Source organism: Ahaetulla prasina, chromosome 15 (assembly GCF_028640845.1).
Source record: "Ahaetulla prasina isolate Xishuangbanna chromosome 15, ASM2864084v1, whole genome shotgun sequence".
In the NCBI taxonomy this organism is placed as follows: Eukaryota; Metazoa; Chordata; class Lepidosauria; order Squamata; family Colubridae; genus Ahaetulla; species Ahaetulla prasina.
In genome coordinates, this window is record NC_080553.1 from 14,570,764 (window position 1) to 14,591,407 (window position 20,644).

At 46.5% G+C, this 20,644-nt stretch overlaps 1 protein-coding gene across 2 annotated transcripts in view; it reads left to right on the forward strand.

The window, feature by feature from the left end:
* The window catches only part of RAB35 (RAB35, member RAS oncogene family), a 28,108-nt gene extending 8,688 nt beyond the window's left edge, over positions 1-19,420 (forward strand). The window contains exons 2-6 of one of the 2 annotated variants that reach the window (XM_058158318.1): positions 2,039-2,089; positions 3,321-3,444; positions 13,574-13,698; positions 16,511-16,635; positions 17,840-19,420. In XM_058158318.1, the coding sequence (XP_058014301.1) occupies positions 2,039-2,089; positions 3,321-3,444; positions 13,574-13,698; positions 16,511-16,635; positions 17,840-17,968 (554 nt within the window). In that variant the 3' untranslated portion in view covers positions 17,969-19,420. The remainder of the gene's footprint in view (positions 1-2,038; positions 2,090-3,320; positions 3,445-13,573; positions 13,699-16,510; positions 16,636-17,839) is intronic. The other variant, XM_058158319.1, reaches the window with a different exon arrangement.
* Positions 19,421-20,644: the final 1,224 nt, after the last annotated feature.

Genomic DNA, 20,644 nt, shown 5'->3' on the forward strand with positions numbered 1-20,644 from the left:
GCCAATCGCCAGGAGACAGTGAGTTCTAGTCCCGCCTTGGGCCTGAAACCCAACTGGGTGACTTTGGGCCAATCACCAAGGGACCTGAGTTCTAGTCCCGCTTTAGCCATGAAAGCTGGCTGGGTGACTTTGGGCCAATGATCAGGAGATGGAGTGTTCTAGTCCCGTCTTAAATCATGAAAACCGGCTGGGTGATTTTGAAACCAGGAGACCTGAGTTCTAGTTCCGCCTTAGCCATGAAAGCTGGCTGGGTGACTTTAGGCCAACGTTCAGGAGCTGGAGAGTTCTAGTCCCCGCTTCAGTCATGAAAGCCCACTGGGCGACGTTGACCCAGTCAGTCTCTCTCAGCCCAAGCCACTTCACAGGGGTGTGTGTGGTTGCTGCGAGGAACATAGGAGGAATATCTATCGGATATGTTCACTACCTTGCATCATTTGTAAAAATAATGATAATAATAATGATAATAATGGCAGCATACAATTTTTTTTTAAAGAGCCTTCAGAATTACCAAAATTTACCCTGATTCCCTTAGTAGCACAATTATATTTATTCTGTAGCAAGGTTCCCAGGCTCATTACGGATTTGCGATTAAAGCCAGGTTTAAAATGCGCGTTCTCCCTATCTACTCATAAGCTTGCAGGCAAAAGAGCCATCCTCTGCGCTCTGAATGGAAGGTCCCTTTTTCCTCTTGGTCCCTGTCAATCTTCATAGTGAGTCACGTTAGACGGGCAGATGGATGTCGACCGCTTGCCAGCAGCAAGCTTGAGAATCCTGCTTGCAGCCCAGGGAGGATGCTGGGATTGTTCCTTTTTTTTTTTCTCAAGATGGAGCTAGCGATGGGAGCAGGCGGCGGTGTGCGCAGGTAGCCCTCAACAACAAATTTCTGTTGTTGGGTGAGAAGGTTGTTTAGCCAGTTTCGCCCCCCCCCCCCCTGTTTCACGGCCACACGCGGGCGGAGTAATTCCAGGCGTTGAACTCCCAAGTACCATCAAACCACAGTCTGTCAAACCAAGCCGTTGTGGCTGACGGTTGTGTGTGGTGTGAGTCGAGCCACTAGGCTGAAGCGCAATTGCATTTCGTCCTTGTCGTTCAATGCACACCTTCCTCTATCATCTTCGATGCCCCTGATTCTCTCATCTTCGATGCCCCTGATCGCCATCCTGGGAAGGTTGAGTGCAGCTTGCGTTTCGGCAGAAATGGAGGCCCGAGGAGGAGGAGGAGACATTCTGTTCTATTTAAGTTTCTGTCTCGAACATCCTTCCTGGCCTTGAAATTCTCCTCCTGTGGCTTCTTCCATTACATGTAAAACACTTCAGAAATCATCAATAAAAGAGTAGAGTAGAGCAGGGGGCTCCAACCTTGGCAACTTTAAGCCTAGTGTATTTTATACACCAGACTTAAAGTTGCCAAGGTTGGAGACCCCTGGAGGGGAGGGGAGAGAAGGGAAGGGAAGGGAAGGGAAGAGAAGAGAAGAGAAGAGAAGAGAAGAGAAGAGAAGAGTTGGAAGGGACCTCCAGCATGCGCACATGCACATACATACATGGATGTTCCGATTTGGGCACTTGGTGCTGAAAAGGTTCGCCATCGCTGGTATAGGGCTTCCTGCCTGAGCAGGGGGTTGGACTAGAAGACCTCCAAGGTCCCTTTCGGCCCTATGGTTCCATGACTAAGGTGGACTAGAACTCATGATTTCTAGCCTGATGTCTTAGCCAATAGATCACACTGGCTCCTCTCCACATACTACAGGAAGTCCTCATTTAACGGTCGTAATGGAGGCCAGAATTGGAAGCAGGGTTGGACTAAAAGACCTCAAAGGTCCCTTTCGGCCCTATGACTCCATGACGCCCTTCTTTCTTGCAGAGCAGACGTGCAAACACCTGCCAGCTCCAGGCAGTACCCAGGCAAGGCACATACCCTATAAATATTCAAACAGGAATGGCACAGTAAACAGCATTAAAAATAAAATGCTGCACTCCTGTTGCTCCAGCAATGACTTGGCAGAATGTAAGCTTTTTCCTCTTTTCTTTTTCTCACGCAGGTGTCGGCAAGAGCAGTTTGCTGCTACGCTTTGCAGACAACACTTTCTCAGGTAAGGCAGGCATTGGCCCTTCCAGGATCCTGGGATCATGTGATTCCCCATTCGCAACCTTCTGACAAGCAAAGCCAAGGGGGGGAAACCAGATCGATTTAACAGTCGCGTTCCTCATCTAACAGCTGCAACCGTTCGCTGAACAACGGCGGCCAGAAAAGTCATAACATAAAGCCAAATTTCCTCACTTAGCAACTTACATTTTGGGCTCAATGGTGGTTGCACGTTGCAAGCCACCTGCTTTTCTAACTCTTGATTTTCCGCGTCGTGTTTTTTTAAAAAGTGTTTTAAACTCTTTTAAAAGAGGGTTTTTTTTAAAAAAAAAAGAGGCTTGTATTGGATATAAGGTAAAGGTTCCCTTTGCACATACGTGCTAGTCGTTCCCGACTCTAGGGGACGGTGCTCATCTCCGTTTCAAAGCCGAAGAGCCAGTGCTGTCCGAAGACGTCTCCGTGGTCAGGTGGCCGGCATGACTCATTGCCCAAGGTGCACAGAACGCTGTTCCCTTCCCACCAAAGGTGGTTCCTATTTTTGTACTTGCATTTTTTACCTGCTTTCGAACTGCTAGGTTGGCAGAAGCTGGGAGAAGTCACGGGAGCTCACCCCGTCACACGGCGCTAGGGATTCGAACCGCTGAACTGCCAACCTTTCGATCGACAAGCTCAGCGTCTTAGCCACTAAGCGACCGCATCCCTTATGTATCGGATATAAATATATAAATATTATATATTTATATATAATTTATATATAAATATAAAAATAACGAGTGCATGCTATCTCCTTGCACGACATAATGGTAGCTCTGTGTGGGCCCTTCACTATTTGCCTTTTAATTGTCATTTTATCTTTGCCGTTTGGGGGCTGTTTATTTTATCAGGGTTTATTTTATTTTATTTATCAGGGTAAATTTATCGGGGTAAATTAAGCATCTTCCTTGCTTCCCTGTTAAAAATGCTTTTATAGTCTGACAATGGAGACATTTTCCCCCCCCCTTATTTTTTAAAGAATAATGAGAGGGTTTTTTTGGGGGGCTTAGAAAAGTAGCTTCAACAGGATAGTTGGATGGAAACAGTGGGAGGCCAAGAATATTTTCCCTTAGATAATTTGTCAGCTGCCGAAAAAGTATTCCTAGTCAATGCTGCACCATTCAGAAGCAGCCAGCTGTGTATAATTGGCTTGTTAGTACCCTCAGAAACTCTCACAATTTCTCTCTCCCCCCCCTCCCCTGCAGGCAGTTACATTACCACCATTGGAGTCGACTTCAAAATTCGGACTGTTGAAATCAACGGGGAAAAAGTCAAACTACAGATCTGGGACACTGCGGGACAGGAGCGCTTCCGGACGATCACATCGACGTAAGTCTGTTTTTAAAATCAAACAAACCGACCCAATCTGATGACTGGATTTCTTCCTGGCTTTGTTTCTGATAAGATGAAAGATGACGATGTCTTCTTCCGAGCTGTCGCTTCAAACTTTTCCTCTGCCCTGTTTGTCTCATGAGCCAGATTGTAATCGGCGAAAGGTACAAAATGTTAAAAAGTACAGACGGAAGTGTTTGTGGGTTTTTGTCTTAATGTAATACAGTGGCAACTCGGTACTGCTGGTTAGTTGGTTCTGGGACGCACTGTGAGTACCAAAAATGTGTAGCAAACAATTTTTTCCAGAGAGAATGATGTAGCGAGTCACAAGGCAGATAAATATGAGCAATTGCTAAGAGACTGGCGTTCTAGTCCTGCCTAGGTATGAAAATCAATTGGGTGACTTTGGGCCAATCACCAGGAGATTGTGAGTTCTAGTCCCATCTTAGCCATGAAAGCCAGCTGGATGGCCAATCACCAGCAGATTGTGAGTTCTAGTCCCGCCTTAGCCATGAAAGCCAGCTGGATGGCCAATCACCAGCAGATTGTGAGTTCTAGTCCCGCCTTAGCCATGAAAGCCAGCTGGATGGCCAATCACCAGCAGATTGTGAGTTCTAGTCCCAACTTAGCTGTGAAAGCCAGCTGGGTAACTTCGGGCCAATCATCAGGAGACTGTGAGTTCTAGTCCTGCCTAAGGTGTGAGAGTCTGCTAGATGACTTTGGATCAGCCACACTCGCTCAGCTCAGCTTACCTCACAGGGATGTTGGAAAAGAAGAGAGATGAGTGTCCCCATATGTGTGTATTTCTCTTCGTCTAAATAATATGCCTAGCATTCATTGACCGATTGCGGTACTTTGCATGGCCCGGCATTGAGGTTAGAGGCTTTTTTGAAGGGCTTTACATAACCTTCAACTCCCACCAAAACCATAGTTTGATTTGCTCCCGAATTAACGAAGATGTATGGCTAAAATTCCTGGCTTAGTCTGAGTAGACCCTCAGTTCCGCAGGAGACGGCGTTACAACTCGGAGTGAGAATGAAGCTCAACATTGAGGCCTTCTCTCTGTTGCTGCCAACTCCCTTTCACACCAACAGACAGCGCTGAGGTTTTGTTTTCTACACAGGGGGTTGTCATAGAGTCCTGGCAGAGCGAGTTCAGGGAAAGAAAAGAGATAGGCTAGCTGTGATTCACGGGCCTGCTTGAAAACGGGGGGAAACCCCACATCCGATGTCATACGGATGCTTTTGATGCTTAAATCGGGGTTTTTTTATCCTAGCAGGGACGATTCGTCCGGCCAGTTCTAGCCGTTTCATTCTCTCTCTCTTTTCATTCAAGCGGGTTGTTCGCTAAGGAAAAATGAGGAATTTTACAATATAATCTTTTCACTGGCTCACCGCTCTGTTGCTGTTTTTTTTTTTTTTCAAAGAAACCTGAGAATTGTCTTTTGTGAGGAAGGCGAAAGATATTTCCAGCGTAGTATTTCCATTCCCTAAAATAGATTTTACAAGGTCCCTTTGGAAGAATTCTTGAACGGCCTAAAATATCTCCGCTCTATACATACGCCTTCACCGCAGCCCCTGTACATAAAGGGCAGGATTTGATTTCGAGCGGACGATGTTTAAAATGTCGAATGCAATGTGTTTGGTTTTTTTTTAGCTTTGCACCAGACTCAGGAAGGCAGGAACAAGGGCGAAAGCTAAGCGAAGGAACCAAAATTCCAATTGGTCGTTGATAGATCAATTCTGAGGGCTTCTGCTTTTCGCAGGACAGAAAAAAAGGAATTCCTACTTGTGATATTTAGATTAGCCAGTAAGATATAGAGGAGAGAGAGGCAGGCAGGCAGACAGACATGATAGATAGATAGATAAATAGATAGATAGATAGATAGATAGGTAGATAGATATAGATGGTAGGTAGGTAGGTAGATATAGAGAAGATAATGATAGATAGATAGATAGATAGATAGATAGATAGATAGATAGATAGATAGATAGATAGATAGATAGATGGATGATGGGTGGAGATTCAACCTAGAATTAAGGAGAAATTTCTTGGCAGTGAGAACAATTAATCAGAAATTGTGGGTACTCTGCAGTTTTTAAGAAGCGTCTGGAAAGCCATTTGTCTGGAATGGTATTGGGTCTCTTGCCACAGGCAGCAGGGTGGACTAAAAGACGTCTAAGGTCCCTTCCAGTCCTATGACTCCACATTCTATTGATAAGATAACTTTCAGTTTTGGAAGGAAATTTTCTTTTTGCTTCTTAACTGCCACATATTTTAGCTGGGGAAGTTGGGAGGGGGTTGTTGTTGGAGTGGTAGAAAGTTAGTCATAACAATATTCCGTATTCAAGGACATCCAGCGTCTGACAGAGACTGCCTGAAGATTGTATCCAGTTGAGTGTGAAGAGTTGATTGGACAATGTGATGAACTTGTGGGTGTGGGGCAGGGCTGTGCACTGTCAACTGGGTGTGGAAAACCTGGAAGCTTTCAGTTTCGGGTTTTCCCAGCTGTGCCAACATGACATCTCTAACAAATTGGAACTTGGAGGAACCTCAAGCCTCAGAGCTTTATTTCGTTGAGGATGTTCTTTGGAACCCTGACAATAACATTTTACAATCCGGGGAAGGAGATTCTGCTAAACCCCCAAATTTAAAAAAAAAAAGAACTGAAATGGCTGCATACATGTATCATAAAACTCTCTTGTGCACTTCATAAGGCTGCAGGCAGAACATGTGAGTGCGCGGGGCAGAGCAACCCTGACTTCCTCACCAACCCAAAGCATATCCTTTGTGGTTTGTGCTGTGTGGGCACTCTATGGCAGGAAATACAGAGAGGGAGGGGGAGGGAGGGAGAGAGAGAGAGAGAGAGAGAGAGAGAGAGAGAGAGACGCATCCTACATCCATACGCAACCTACAATGGTGGCTTAGTTGGTTGTCTAATGCCCACTTTTTCTGTAGGGAAAACCCTGAAAGGAGATTTCTAAGTGAGAACAGAAGAATCTACGGCAGGTCTTGTGCCACTACTCCCAACTCTCCGTGCGGGGGCGAGGCCTAAAGGCTGAGCATGTCTTTGAAGTTCCTCAAAAGTGTGACCTTGTGGGGTGTGACTTTGCTGAGGACCTCGGTTTTTCAGAAGAGAGAAAGAGAGAGCTAGTTTTTAAATCTCTTTCTGACTTCTGCTGGGCTGAAGATTGCTTAAGAACAGTTTCAACATAAGACTTCCTTTGTTTGTGATGCTGAACTTCAATATCCTGCGTGCAGTGAGCCAGTCCCACTATTAGCAAATCTGAAACCATTTTTGTCCGGGGGGCAAAAATCCATTGCCCAGATCAGTCGTTCTCTGGCGCATTCAGATGTCTCCCCCTGGAGAAAAGTTCCAGGTCAGGAATAGGACTCCTAGCCATAGTTCCTCTTGTTATTGGGGGTACCTTACTCTTATGTATCCCTGTTGATGGTCTAAAGCAGGGGTCTCCAACTGTGTCAATTTTAAAAACGGTTGTTGTGCCTTGCCCTCCCTCCTCTCCTTAGCCGGGCCCCTCCCATCTCCTGCTATCTGAGTCAGAGTCTGATAATGAAGAGGAATGGCCTGGCATGCCTCCAGCCCGCAGCCCTGGCACCATGCCCGGACGGAATATCAGGAATGAGCAAACAAACCTCCCTCCTACAGCGTGTGAGCACAAAGCCAGCCACGTGCTAGAATTGCCGGCAGCAGATCAGGAGTACGGAAAATCACAGTGGACGGATCCCCGCTTCCGGAGAATGGAGAGGCGAAATCAGCAAAAGGAAGGGAGGGGCAGGCCTGGATAAATGCTGAGTCATGGAGCCACACCCCATGGCCTATATAAAGGATCTGCTTTTCGGCATTCCTTGAGTCAAGCAAAGTCTCATCTGGTATGCTGAAGTCACACCTTGGATTCCTGCCTGCCCTGAGAATTCTGAAAGGAATTTGGCAAAGCTGCAGAGGCTTTGTGGCCACGCTTGATACAGACTTCCCAGACCCGGCCGTCGGAGGGGGAGGGGGACACGACAACGGTGAATTTCAACTCGCAGAATTCCCGAGGCTGGTTGGGGAATTCTGGGAGTTGAAATCCACAAGTCTTAAAGTTGCCAAGGTTGCACACTTCCAACCATGTCTGTCTGTCTGTCTTCCTCCTCCTCCTCTATCCTTTCTCCTCCTCTTCCTCCTCCTTCGCCATTGTCTATCCCAAAGGTCAGCAACCTTAAACACTCAAAGCCACAATTCTGGAGCCGACTGGAAGTCCGGTTCCCCCACCATAGAATCTCCTCCTAGCATGGCATCCTTTTTCCTCTACCTGTCCTAACCGAAAGCTTTATCAATTGTGGAGCTGACCGGCGACAGGGAGCTGCAGCAGAGGGATGAAAGGGCCTCTGGTGGCTCAGACTGCTAAGACAGTCTGTTATTAACAGCAGCTGCTTGCAATTACTGCAGGTTCAAGCCCCACCAGGCCCAAGGTTGACTCAGCCTTCCATCCTTTATAAGGTAGGTAAAATGAGGACCCAGATTGTTGGGGGCAATAAGTTGACTTTGTATATAATATACAAATGGATGAAGACTATTGCTTGACATAGTGTAAGCCGCCCTGAGTCTTCAGAGAAGGGCGGGATATAAATGCAAATAAAAAATAAATAAATGAAAGAGCTGCATGAGGCTCCAGAGCAGCAGGTTGCTGGCCCCTGGTCTATCCACTGCAGGATGAAGACCTCTTCCGCATATTTCCAACTCATACGGTCCTGAGCTTTCGTTTGCCAGTTGGATCCATAATACTTGCTGGTATTGTCGATCTATCTTGTTTGGAGTCTTTTTCGTGGATGCTTTTTTAACCGTGGGATCCATTTTTTTTCCCGTCCGCCTGCCCTCCGTTCTTCTTGCTATGTGACTGGCCCATCCTTTGACTCTTGATGGCGTGGTATATTTTCGTTTGTCCTCTGATCCACGCGTGGGTCTTTCTCTCTTGTCTGGTGACGCCCAACATGGATCTTTCCGTGGCTCTTTGTGCCACTTGTCGCTTTTGTATCGATTGTGAGTCGGTGTCCATGTTTCCCAGCGTGTGTGTTAAACCAGGTAGCACCCACCGATCGAAAACTTTTCTCTTAGGGGGGAGGTTGGTCTTGAAAATGATGCTTCGCTTCCTGAATGACTACCAACCACATTTAACACACCGTTCATTGTATCCCCTTTTGTTGAGATCCATTGGCCAAGGTATATATAATGGTCTACTATGTCTAGTTCTCCAGAAATAGATAGGTAGGTAGGTAGATAGATAGGTAGGTAGGTAGGCAGGCAGGCAGGCAGGCAGGCAGGCAGACAGACAGACAGACAGATAGATAGATAAAAATAAAATTCTTTCTTTGGTGAATTTATTAAACATAATCTGCCTCTTTTTCAGGTTAATTTTTAAACCAAATGATTCCTGCTTTGTGCAACGCTTCTTCTTGTGTCTTGTTATGAATATTGTAGTTATTCTGGTTAATGTTTGATTATCAGGATATTTTGGTGGTGTTTTTCTTGTAAACCGGCCAGGGCCTCATGTCTGCAAGTTGGATGTAGTATATAAATCGATAAATAAATGCAATAAAGTGATTGTTTTGTTCGAGTAGAACAGGTGCCGAGGGGGTACCAGGTAGATTTCAGATTGAGGCATTTAGTTAAGCTTAATCTGTAGTAAGCTGATTACCTTCCAAAGACAGCCCTACTTGTTCGTCCTTGTAGTGACCGAACTCCTTCCAAGCAGCCTCTCTGCTCTGCACAGGGACCTCCAGGAAATGGGCTGGTTTGCTGGGTTGTCAGGGTTCTGATGGATGCCCTCTTTTTGCCCCTCAAAATGACCTGAAAACAGCCTGAAAAGGGCCCAAAAATGGCCTGTTTTTGGCCATTTTTCGGGCTGTTTTTCAAGCCGTTTTCTCCATGCCCATGAAGACCAGCTCGAGAGGGCTCTGCGTGCCTCCTCTGGCATGTGTACCATAGGTGTCGTGTCCCACTCCTCCTCTGACGGCCGGATCTGGGAAGTCTGTATCAAGCGTGGCCACGAAGCCTCTGCAGCTTTGCCAAATTCCTGTCAGAGTTCTCAGGGCAGGCAGGAATCCAAGGTGTGACTTCAGCAATCCAGATTAGACTTTGCCTGACTCAAGGAATGCCAAAAAGCAGATCCCCTTTATATAGGCCATGGGGTGTGGCTCCATGACTCAGCACTTATCCAGGCCTGCCCCTCCCTTCCTTTTGCTGACGTCGCCTCTCCATTCTCCGGAAGCGGGGATCAGCCCACCTTTCGTCTACCTGCTCAGCTGCCGGCAATTCTAGCTCGTGCCTGGCTTCATGCTCACATGCTATAGGAGGGAGGTTTGTTTGCTCAGTCTGTCCGGGCATGGTGCCAGGGCTGGGGGCTGGAGGCATGCCAGGCCATTCTTCATCACTATCAGTCTCTGGCTGAGATAGCAGGAGATGGGAGGGGCCCGGCTGTGGAGAGGAGGGCGGTCGAGGCACAACACTAGGTTCGCCATCACGTCACTCTACCATTCCAGTCAAATGGCTGTCCAATCTCTTCTTTTCCAACCATGGAGCAATCTCCCCTCCCCCCATCTTCTCTCTTCTGCCCTAGGCATCCTTCGAGAAGGCTGTCTCTCTTCAAACTTCTCCATGCAGAATTTATGCCCAGGCCTTGATAAGTTGGATGTTATGACTGGAGGAGCAACCTTTAATTTTTCAGTGCTTAGAATGATGATTGTAAGAAAAACGGAGGTTGATATTCGTCCTTCAGCCTTCGTCCGTATCTCACTGTAGTAGGAGACACGATGCTCGGGAAGGTCATCTTTCAGTGTCTCCGACACCACCACGTCTTGCAATGTTTCTTCCAATGTTGAGATTCTAGAAAGGGTGCAGAGAAGAGCAGCAAAGATGATGAGGGGACTGGAGGCTGAAACCTATGATGAACGGTTGCAGGAACTGGGCATGGCTAGTTTAGTGAAGAGAAGGTCCAGGGACGAGATGATAGCAGTGTTCCATTATTTGAGGGGCTGTCACAAAAAAGAGGGGGGGGGGTCAACTTATATTCCAAAGCACCAGAAGACAAGAACGAATAGGAAAGAACGGATAGAAATTAATCAGGGAGAGAAGCAAATTAGAACGAAGGAGACATTTCCTAACAGTGAGAACAATCAATCAGTGAAACGACTTGTCTTCAGAAGGTTGTGGGTGCTTCCATCACTGGAGGCTTTTGAGAAGAGTTTGGACAGCCATCTGTCTGGAATGGTAATAGGGTCTCCTGCTTGAGCAGGGGGTTGGACTAGAAGACCTCCAAGGTCCCTTCCCCACTGCATTATTCTGTATTCTGTTCTTCCCCGCCTGTTTCTTCTCTCCTGGATTTCTCATCCGCTTGAGGGAGGCTCCTGGGGGCAGCCGTTGTCCCCAGCTCACAAAGTCCTCTCCACAGCAACCTGATATTTCAAACCTGCCAATTCTGCTTCCCACAGATCTCTTTCGGCTTCTTTCCACGGCATGCGCTTCCCCCGTAGCGTTAATGCACTGAAAGAAGAGCCAGCAACCTGACCGATCTCTCTCTCTCTCTCTTTCCCCCCCCCCCCATCACTTTCCAAGGTCTGGATTCTTCTCTTCTGCCCAACTGTTTTATTTGATTAATCTGAGAATTTAGAGGGCTGTCCGCAGCCATCATTTCCCCCAAGACATATCGGTATTTTGCTTTTCTTACTGTAAGAAAAGGGGGACTCGGTGGTTAAGCTTGTCGATCAAAAGGTCTGAGTTCGGCGGTTCGAATCCTTAGTGCCGTGTAACGGGGTGAGCTCCCATTTCTTGTCCCAGCTTCTGCCAACCTAGCAGTTCGAAAGCACGTAAAAAAAAAATGCAAGTAGAAAAACCGATACCACCTTTGATGGGAAGGTAACAGCGTTCCGTGCGCCTTTGGCGTTGAGTCATGCCGGCCACATGACCACGGAGACATCTCCGGACAGCGCTGGCTCTTCGGCTTTGAAACGGAGATGAGCACCGCCCCCCTAGAGTCCCATAACCATATCAATGTGATGCATAGAACAGCCCAGGTCACCCATTCTGGAGAGAGAGAGAGAGAGAAAGAGAGGGGGGGGGGTTCTCTGAGGATGGGCTCCAGCACCGAGTCCGAAAGCTCGGAAGACTTAAACCTCGGGGTCCCAGTGACCAATTCAGATTGGCTCCTTCAAAATTATCCAGGGACACATATTTGGATTCTAAAAGCGAATTGATTTGTAATAATGGAAATGTAGACCGTCCACCAAGTTCTTCTTCCTCAGTTTGATGGTGTCTAAGCATGCTGGACTTCAGCTTCTAGGATTTGGTCCACAAATCACAGGAGTTAAAATGCAGCATATTTAAAGCGCAGGAGAAGGTGTTTGTATGTAGAGCTGGGAAAGGAGTATATTATATCCTCACATCCAGGACATAAACTGTTTCAACTCCTACCCTCAAAACAACGCTAGAGAGCACTGCACACCAGAACAACTAGACACAAAAACAGTTTTTTCCCCCCGAAGGCCATCACTCTGCTAAACAAATAATTCCCTCAACGCTGTCAAACTATTTACTGAATCTGCACTACTATTAATCTTCTCATCATTCCCATCACCAATCTCTTTCCACTTATGACTGTATGACTGTAACTTGTTGCTGGCAATCCTTATGATTTATATTGATATATTGACCATCATTTGTGTTGTAAATGTTGTACCTTGATGAAGGTATCTTTTCTTTTATGTACACTGAGAGCATCTGCACCAAGACAAATTCCTTGTGTGTCCAATCATACTTGGCCAATAAAAGTTCTGTTCTATTCTATTCTATTCTATTCTATTCTATTCTATTCTATTCTATTCTATTCTATTCTATTCTATTCTATTCTATAAGGATGGAGAGGAAGAGCGCAGAGAAGAGCAACTAAGACGATTAAAGGCCTGGAGACAGAAACATATAAAGAACAGTTGCAGGAATTGGGTTTGGCCAGTCTAGAGAAAAGAAGGACTAGGGGGGACATGATAGCAGTCTTCCAGTATTTGAGGCGCTGACCCAAAGAAGAGGGGGTCAACTTATTTTCCAAAGCACTGAAGGGCAGGACAAGAAACAATGGATGGAAACTAATCAAGGAGAGAAGCAACTGATCCAAGCGAAATGTTGGAGATGTGACTGTGATGACGCTACATATTTTCATATTTGGTGGACTTGTAAGAAAATTAAAGCCTTTTTGGATAAGAGTTTGGTGGATTATTCAAAATGTCCTGAAGAAGAAGAAGATAAAGTTCCTGCCGCAATTTTTCCTTTTGGGAATTATAACGGATTGTACAGTGACTGAGTTTAAATTGATTTTGAACTTAATAACAGCAGCAAGGCTGTTGATTGGACAATATTGGAAGAAAAAAGAGTTACCTACAATAGAAGAATGGATATTGAAAGTTACTAACTTGGCTGAGATGGCTAAAATCTCAGCCCTTTTGAAAGATAATACGTAGGAAAAATATTTAATTGAATGGAAAAAATGGATTTATTATTTACAAAAGAGATATCAGATTAATAAATATCAGATTGCCTTTGAATAATTAGGAAGTATTATTTTATGTAATGGGGAGGGGGTTGGGAGATGAAAAGCTTTGGATGAGGTTAATTGGATTAGAAGGGAAAATTTTACTCTATGTTTGGTTTATGTATAACAATACCTTGTGATTGACCCGGGAAGCCGTGGAAGGGGGAAGGGGGTTTTGTGGGGGGGAGGGGTGGGAAAAAGGGGGGGAAATGTTTTTGTTTGTTAAAACTTTTTCAATTAAAAAAAAAAAGGAGAGAAGCAACTGGAATTAAGGAAAAACTTCCTAACAGTGAGGACAATTAACGAAGGGAACAGCTTGCCTTCAGAAGTTGTAGGTGCTTCATCGCTGGAGCTTTTTTTTAAAAAAGAGACTAGACAGCCACTTGTTGGAAATGATAATCGGGTCTCCTGCTCGAGCAAGGGGGGGGGTTGGACTAGAAGACCTCCAAGGTCCCTCCCAGCTCTATTCTATTCTAAAGGAGGACCGTGAACTGGAGAGTCCATGAATTTTGGGGTCGTGCCTTAATAACGCTCATCTTCGTCCTCAGGTATTACCGAGGGACCCACGGGGTCATTGTGGTTTACGACGTCACCAGCGCAGAGTCTTTCGTGAACGTCAAGCGGTGGTTGCATGAAATAAATCAGAATTGCGACGATGTGTGCCGAATATTAGGTAAGCCCTTCTGGTTTGGGGAAGGTTTTTGATAGAAGAAGGCCCACCCTACTGGGAAGCCTTTATCCCATAATATGCTACTGCAAGATATAAGAAGTACTTAAACTGGAAACTACTTAAATTTCCCAGTCTCCATTTACTTTTTCCATGAACTTTACAAGTAGCTTTAGGGAACCTTGGTCTTGGCCACTTCTTGGCCCACCATTAACCTCTCCCCTATCATACCGTAGTATTTAATACCGTTGTTCTGTCTCCGTCCCCCACTTTGGAGTAACGAGCTGGCCTTCAGCCAGTGGATACACGGCTCTTATCAGTCCGGGCCGAGAAAACGCAGCTGCCTGCCAAAAAGTTCAAACAGATTAAGACTTCAGCTCACTTCGACACGGTTCAGCTAATTTGCTTCCCGTGGAACTGAGAGCAGTCCCAAAGCTCCTTATATATCCTGTGGGGTGGGGCTCCTGCCCCACCCTTCCCTATGATGATGCCGCCTCTCTAATCTTCTGAAGCGCGGGTCGATCCAGGCTTGATTAGTATGATTATCAGCTGCATCTGAAGGCGTAGCCTGAGGAAGGGAGGAATTGAGGGATGTCGGCCTCATTACGTCCTCCGACTGGTCTGGTTCTGGCTCCTGAAGCCGGGCCAAAGGAATCGGTGCTTCTGAGGTAAGCCTTACCGGCCCTTCCCCCTCACTCTCAGAGTCACTTTTGGGCATGGGGCCAGGTTCGGGGGCTGGAGCCACAACAACCGTAGTAGTAAAGTAACAATTCCAATCTAATCATGGAGGGCTTGCCCTAAGAAGAGGGAGAGAGAAAAGGAAGGCAGCCAGAAGTGGCTAAGCTTGTCCCTTCCAGAATGGCAGCCGTGCGTTTTATAAGCAGTCCTCAATTTATGACTGGTTGCTTAGCAACAGAAATTACAAAGAACCATATAGGTTATATATGCTGAAATGGACAGATTAACTTTAAAAATTAAAGATAAAGAAGACTCGAAATATTATAGGAGGTGGAATATATTTTATGAATGGATAGATTTATTTGTATTTATTTATTAATTCGATTTGTATACCGCCCTTCTCCCGAGGATTCAGGGCGGTTCACAGCCAGTAAAAAATACATATAATACAAGTTAAAAACAATATAAAAAACTGATTCAATTTATGGCCTAAAAAATAAAATAAGAATAAAACCCCGTTTAAAAGACTGCATTTAAGCTAGGATAGAGACAAGAAGGAGAAATGAGAGGGAAGCTTATGAACGTTAATAATTGTTAGCGTGGACAACCCAGATGTATAAAATTATGGCTACGATATGGAAAAATTTGTAAATAAGCTAATGTCAGTAGAAACTTAGCTGAAGTTTTCTTTTATTTTCTCTCTTTTTTTTAAGTTGCATTACTGTAATTACTCTTAACATAGTATAGTTATTAGCTTGTTTGTTAAGATTGACCATTGATTTCTCTCTGGCTCTGCCTTATTTTCATTGTCATCCTGAGATTGCACTGTCTTTTCAATGAAATAAATAAATATAATAATAATAATAATAATAATAATAATAATAATAATAATAATAATAATAATAATAATAATAATAATAGACAATTACAAAGAAACCCCTGCCCCCAATAAAAGAGGACTTACAACCCAGATCTGAAATTCCGATGATCAGGTCCTCGCTGTAGTTACAGGACCAAAATTCAGGTGTTTGAAATAAAGCCTTAAATCTGCAGCATCCTGCGATCACGTGACATTTTATGACGAATTTGCCCCAAACCATAACTTATTTCCAATTTCCAGCAAAACCGTCCCAATAGTGAACCATCAATTTCTTTAAAATCATTCACTTTACACTGTTGAGGACCACCTGCAGTTCCAACCCATCCAGAGGGCTTGAGGAAGGGGCAAGACCCTTTTTTTCAAAAGAGAGAGCAAGTATTCCTATCCTTCCTTATTGTATCCTGAATTATTGATGCTTTCTTGAGGTTCCTTCCCCCCCACCCCCCACACACAAAAAGCAATATAGAAATTCCTGGGACAAAAAAGCAAAACTTTCATTAGTGCTAGCCCAGATTTTATACCCGCCTCGAGCCTTCGGTGGCTTCTGATCCATTTTTTACAAGTTTGCAGCCGCGACTTTGTAAGAAGCAACGGATGGAAACGAATCAAGGAGAAAGAACCTAGAACTAAGGAGAAATTTCCTGACATTTTAGAACAGGGGTGTCAAAAGTCAAGGCCCAGGGGCTGGATCCAGCCCGTGGGGTGCTTCGATCTGGCCCGCGGGGCCGCCCTAGAAACAACGAAGGACCGGCCCACGGTATCTGGACTGGCCCACGGCATCTGCCAGCTAAAACGGAACTCGGGAGGGCTGCGGGTGGAGGGTTGCAGGAAACCATCGCGAGCTTAGGGGGGCCGCGGGTGGCTCCCTCAAGCTCCATTTTTGCTGGCAGAGGGTTGCAGGAGGCCGTCGCAGCCGAAAACGGAGCTTGGGAGTTGTTTTCCCTGGCATAGCACTCGGGCCACCACAGGTGTCCCTGACACAAGTGACGTTGAGCTGGCCACACCCACTCTCCCCCCTGCCCGTCGACGTCAAACACAATCCTATGCGGCTCTCAGTGAAATCAAGTTGGACACCCCTGTTTTAGAAGAATTAATCGGTGGAACGACTTGCCTCCAGAAGTTGTAGGTGCTCCCACACTGGAGGTTTTCAAGAAGAGATTGGACAACCATTTGTCCGAAACGGTAATAGGGTCACCCTACCTGGATTAGAAGTCCTTCCAAGTCTGTTCATCTGACTTTCGGTTTCCATTGCTCTCACAGTTGGCAATAAGAACGATGATCCAGAACGGAAAGTGGTAGAGACGGAAGACGCCTATAAATTTGCTGGGCAGATGGGCATCCAGCTGTTTGAGACCAGTGCCAAAGAGAACATTAATGTGGAAGAGGTAATCGAGAAAGACTGGGGGTGTCAATTTTGCTTCAAGTGCCCAGCCTAAATAGTCAAGGGGAGTTGGTCAAGACTTTTTCTTTTCTTCCTATTTCACTCATGATTCCCCCTAAGAGTTGAGGCTCTTTACACTCCCTGGTCACAGAACATGGTTCCTGAGCCCATATCACAGGGGAAAGTAAAGTGGGATTAGACCTAATCCAGCATGTCAGGACTTTAGAGACAGGATATAGCAAGACTGACTTCTTCCTAAATTCAACAGGATGTGTCTCCTTAGGCCAGGGGTTGGCAACCTGCGGCTCTGGAGCCACATGTGGCTCTTTCATCTCTCTGCTGCGGCTCCCTGTTGCTCAAAATACGTGTCACAATATGCAACACCCGCCGGCACGCAAAAATATTGAGCTTTTCAACACCACCACCACCCCGGTTGGTTTTGTGGCCCGCCAGCAGAGCTGGCAGCAGATTTGGATAGTGAGGAGGTTGGGGAGGAATATGGGTCAGTCCTGGAGTCTGGGGAAGGCTCGGACGAGGGCTCTGAGTTGGGGGCAGAGAGGGGGCCAAGGCCATCTGGTAGTTCTCGGCTGCCTCCAGAGTCTCAGGAGCCTGACATCAGTGAGGCAGAAGAACAGTGTGAGCCTGTCCCCGGTGTGCACATGCGCAGAGCTGCCAGGAGACAGGAACAATTAAGAAAACAGGGTCGGCTTGGAAGGAAGGCTTGGAGATGATTGGCCCCTCCCATAAGACATAAAAGAGGAGCGAACGCGACATGAGCTTTTGCAGGAAGCAATTAGTTCATCTGGTTGGTTCAAGCTTTGGAAAGTTCTGTTTGACTTGTGCTAAGTTTGGTTTTGCCCTGCATTTGGCAGTTAGTTCTCTGGCAGCATTCCAAGGGAGATAAGGTGGGTGTTTGTAAACACTCCCCTGAAAGGCTGTTGGAGAAGCCTTTCAGACTGAGAGGGACAATAATTCACAGCCGCTTGAATTAAAGAGGTTTGCCGGGACTAAGTTTGTGCTGTTTACTTTCTAAGAAAGCCTAGGTCAGAACAACCCCTCCCTCTCCCTTTCACCCCAGAGGCTGCTGGGAGATGTAGTTCAGCAGCCACTTCCGAGCCCCTGAAGTCAAGGCCTCCGTAGCCCCCATTCCTAATTGACTCCCCCTCCCCCCCCCTTTTTTTTAAAATTTATCTCCTTTCCTTCCCCAGATGTTCAATTGCATCACAGAGTTGGTTCTTCGGGCCAAGAAAGACAACCTCGCCAAGCAACAGCAGCAGCAACAGAACGACGTGGTGAAACTCACAAAGAACAGTAAACGGAAGAAGCGTTGCTGTTAATGGCCTTCCTCCTCCCTCCTCCTCCTCCTCCGGGGGCGGCAGAGACTGGGCGCTCGGGCAGCCCCGCCCTCGCAGCCTGGCGCAAGCGATGCCCCAGGACTCTTTCCCCCCACCCCCTCTCCCCGCGTGCCGTTATTTAAAGGAGCTCCCGCCGTCGTCTCGATCAGGAGGCACCTTACCTTGACCGTGCCAAGAACAGGATGGGACGGACGAAGGTTCTGTCCATCCTAAAAGTTTATTTTTCTTCCCACTCACCCACCCCGTCCTCTTGAAGAGCATCTTAGTAGACAAGGATGACTTGACCTACCGAGGGGACTTCAGCGTTTGTACATAATGTATATGGGCTTTGAACCCAGCTGCACCTCCGCTTCGGGCTTCTGCCTTCTCTGATTCCGCCAATCATGAATTGTTCAGAACTCTCTCTTTTTTGTGTGTGTGTGTGTGTGTTTGGTTTTGTTTACTTGCTCTTTTTTTCCCCCTCCTCTCTCCAAAAAACACAATCCAATAATAACCTTAAAAAAGGCGGCTCTCGTTGACGGCCGTTATTCTTCATTAGCTTTTCAGCGAGACGTGGATCCCTCCCAAACTCTTAAAGTCGTTGGACGTTCCCGGAGTGGTTTTGTGTTCTCTGTCCTTCAAATTCCCTCCTTTCAAGAGAAGGATAAAGATCCCGCGTTTGTCAAAGGCAATTTAAACCTCCGTGGCAGAGAAAAAATTAGGATTAAAACTTTTATTGCCCTCCTGGTAGCATCCCTGTCCATGTAAGACTTCAAGAACGGAAAATCTTTCTTTTTTTAAAAAATAATAATAATAATAAGTGTATCATTCTGGACCAAGTATGAAGGGCGAAGAGAGAAATGTGCTCCTGACGGGATCAATTCTTCGTGGTTCTCTTCTTCCTTTCGCCCTCCCCCTTAATTTTTGTTTTTCCTTCAGAAGCTGAGAGAATTTGGGAAAGGATGGCTGGATGGTTTTTGTCCGTTCTCGATTCGAACAAAACCTGCCTCTGGGTTCCGATGCTAGCTGCTGAAGAGCGAATAGTTCTTTTAAGAATTAGGTTAAAACAAGGTCATACGAGCTTCACCCAGCATATAATCACCAGCTTTTGATTCGATATCCCACAGAGCATATCACGGAGGCAAAAAGCCACCCAATCCTCAAATCACTGGGATCTCCCACACACCCCGTTGTCCTGGCATCCAGTGATGACCAGGGTCATGTTAAAGAGATCCTTGGACTTCAAATCTTGCCGGAAGGGCTCAGCAGAAACCCTGTATTTATTGTCCGGCTGCTCTTTCGGATGGGAAGCAGGTACGGCCACCCCAACTCAAAAGCAAAAGAAGTGAGGAGTTTCCCCTTAAGCCGAAGGGAGTCCTCTTCCACTTCAGCAAGCCGTGTTCCACCGTGGACTTGTAAGGTGCTTCCGATCTTCTCGGAGGCAGCTCGGGCCCCGAGCGATTCATGGTTTAGAAGGAACGCCAGCAACGACGGAAGCCCGTAAAAGAGGAACGAGAACGGGGGTTTGGACGTCGGCAGCTAGAAGCACCGGGGAACTCTCACCGGCGGGCATTTTCTCGAAAACGCAGTGGTCTCTAGCGAACAGGCGGGGTGCGGAAGGCTATTTGTTAAGCCTGGAACCCCAAGTCTTCCCTCGGAAGAGTTTGGGGGGGGGGCCTTCCCAAGGCAACATCTCCTCCGGGCCTGTCCGCCAGGTGGGTGGGTGGGCGGGCTGCTACGGAACCTCCAGACGTCTTGAGTCCGGTGGACGGTGCACAGGGTTGCGGGGGGAAGGGGAAGGGGAAGGGGCTGCACCTTAGCAGTGCTAATGTCGAAAGTGAAATGTCTTTAACTGGTTTGCTTTAGATGATTTCTGTATATGGGAACTTTCTAATTAACGCTTTTTAAATAATTAAGTGGGGGGAAAAAAACCCAACTAAAAATAAAGGTGCCAAGCTGCCACAGTTTCCTCCGGTTTTTGCTTCTCCTCGCCGCCGGCGGTCGAAACCGCTGGCGGGGGGGGGGGGGAGCCCTGCCCTCAAATCTTGGGGGCTGACACTTTCCAAAAGGGTTTTGTTTACCCGCTGTGGTTTCTTGGACAAAAGAGAGCCAGGTGGCGGCGGGGGTTGAATCTCCAAACTTGGTTGGCCAAATCCATTTTTTGTTCTTTTTGGGTGGACGTAAACGGAGGGGGTAGTAAGTAACGCGTTGCATTTGCCTGTGTGTGGTTGTGAGTTTTTCCCCCTCCCCCATGCTAAATGTTGTGTGGCCACAAGTAGCAATCTGGTCCTCAGGTAGCAGAGAACACGGATTTCTTCCCCCTCCCCCCCCCACTTTTCTTACGATAACAATTCCAAGAGAGAGTGTTTCAACTGTTTCAATAAATAAATTTAAAACAACAACAACCTTGAAAGCAAAAAATACCTTTTTGTGTGTGTGTGCGTTGTGTGTATAGGTGCTTGCGCAGAATGGGACAACTCGCCACAACTCAACTTGCAATGGCCAACTCACCACCGGACGATTTAACAATTCAATTTAATTATTTAAAATTAATGACACATTGTTTTCATTTTTGTCACTCGCATTTCATTCTGCCCCTCCGTCTGCAGCCTTTCTCTAATGGTGCTGTGCCACTATTTCGTTGATACCCTGTTTCCCCCAAAATAAGACATTCCCCTG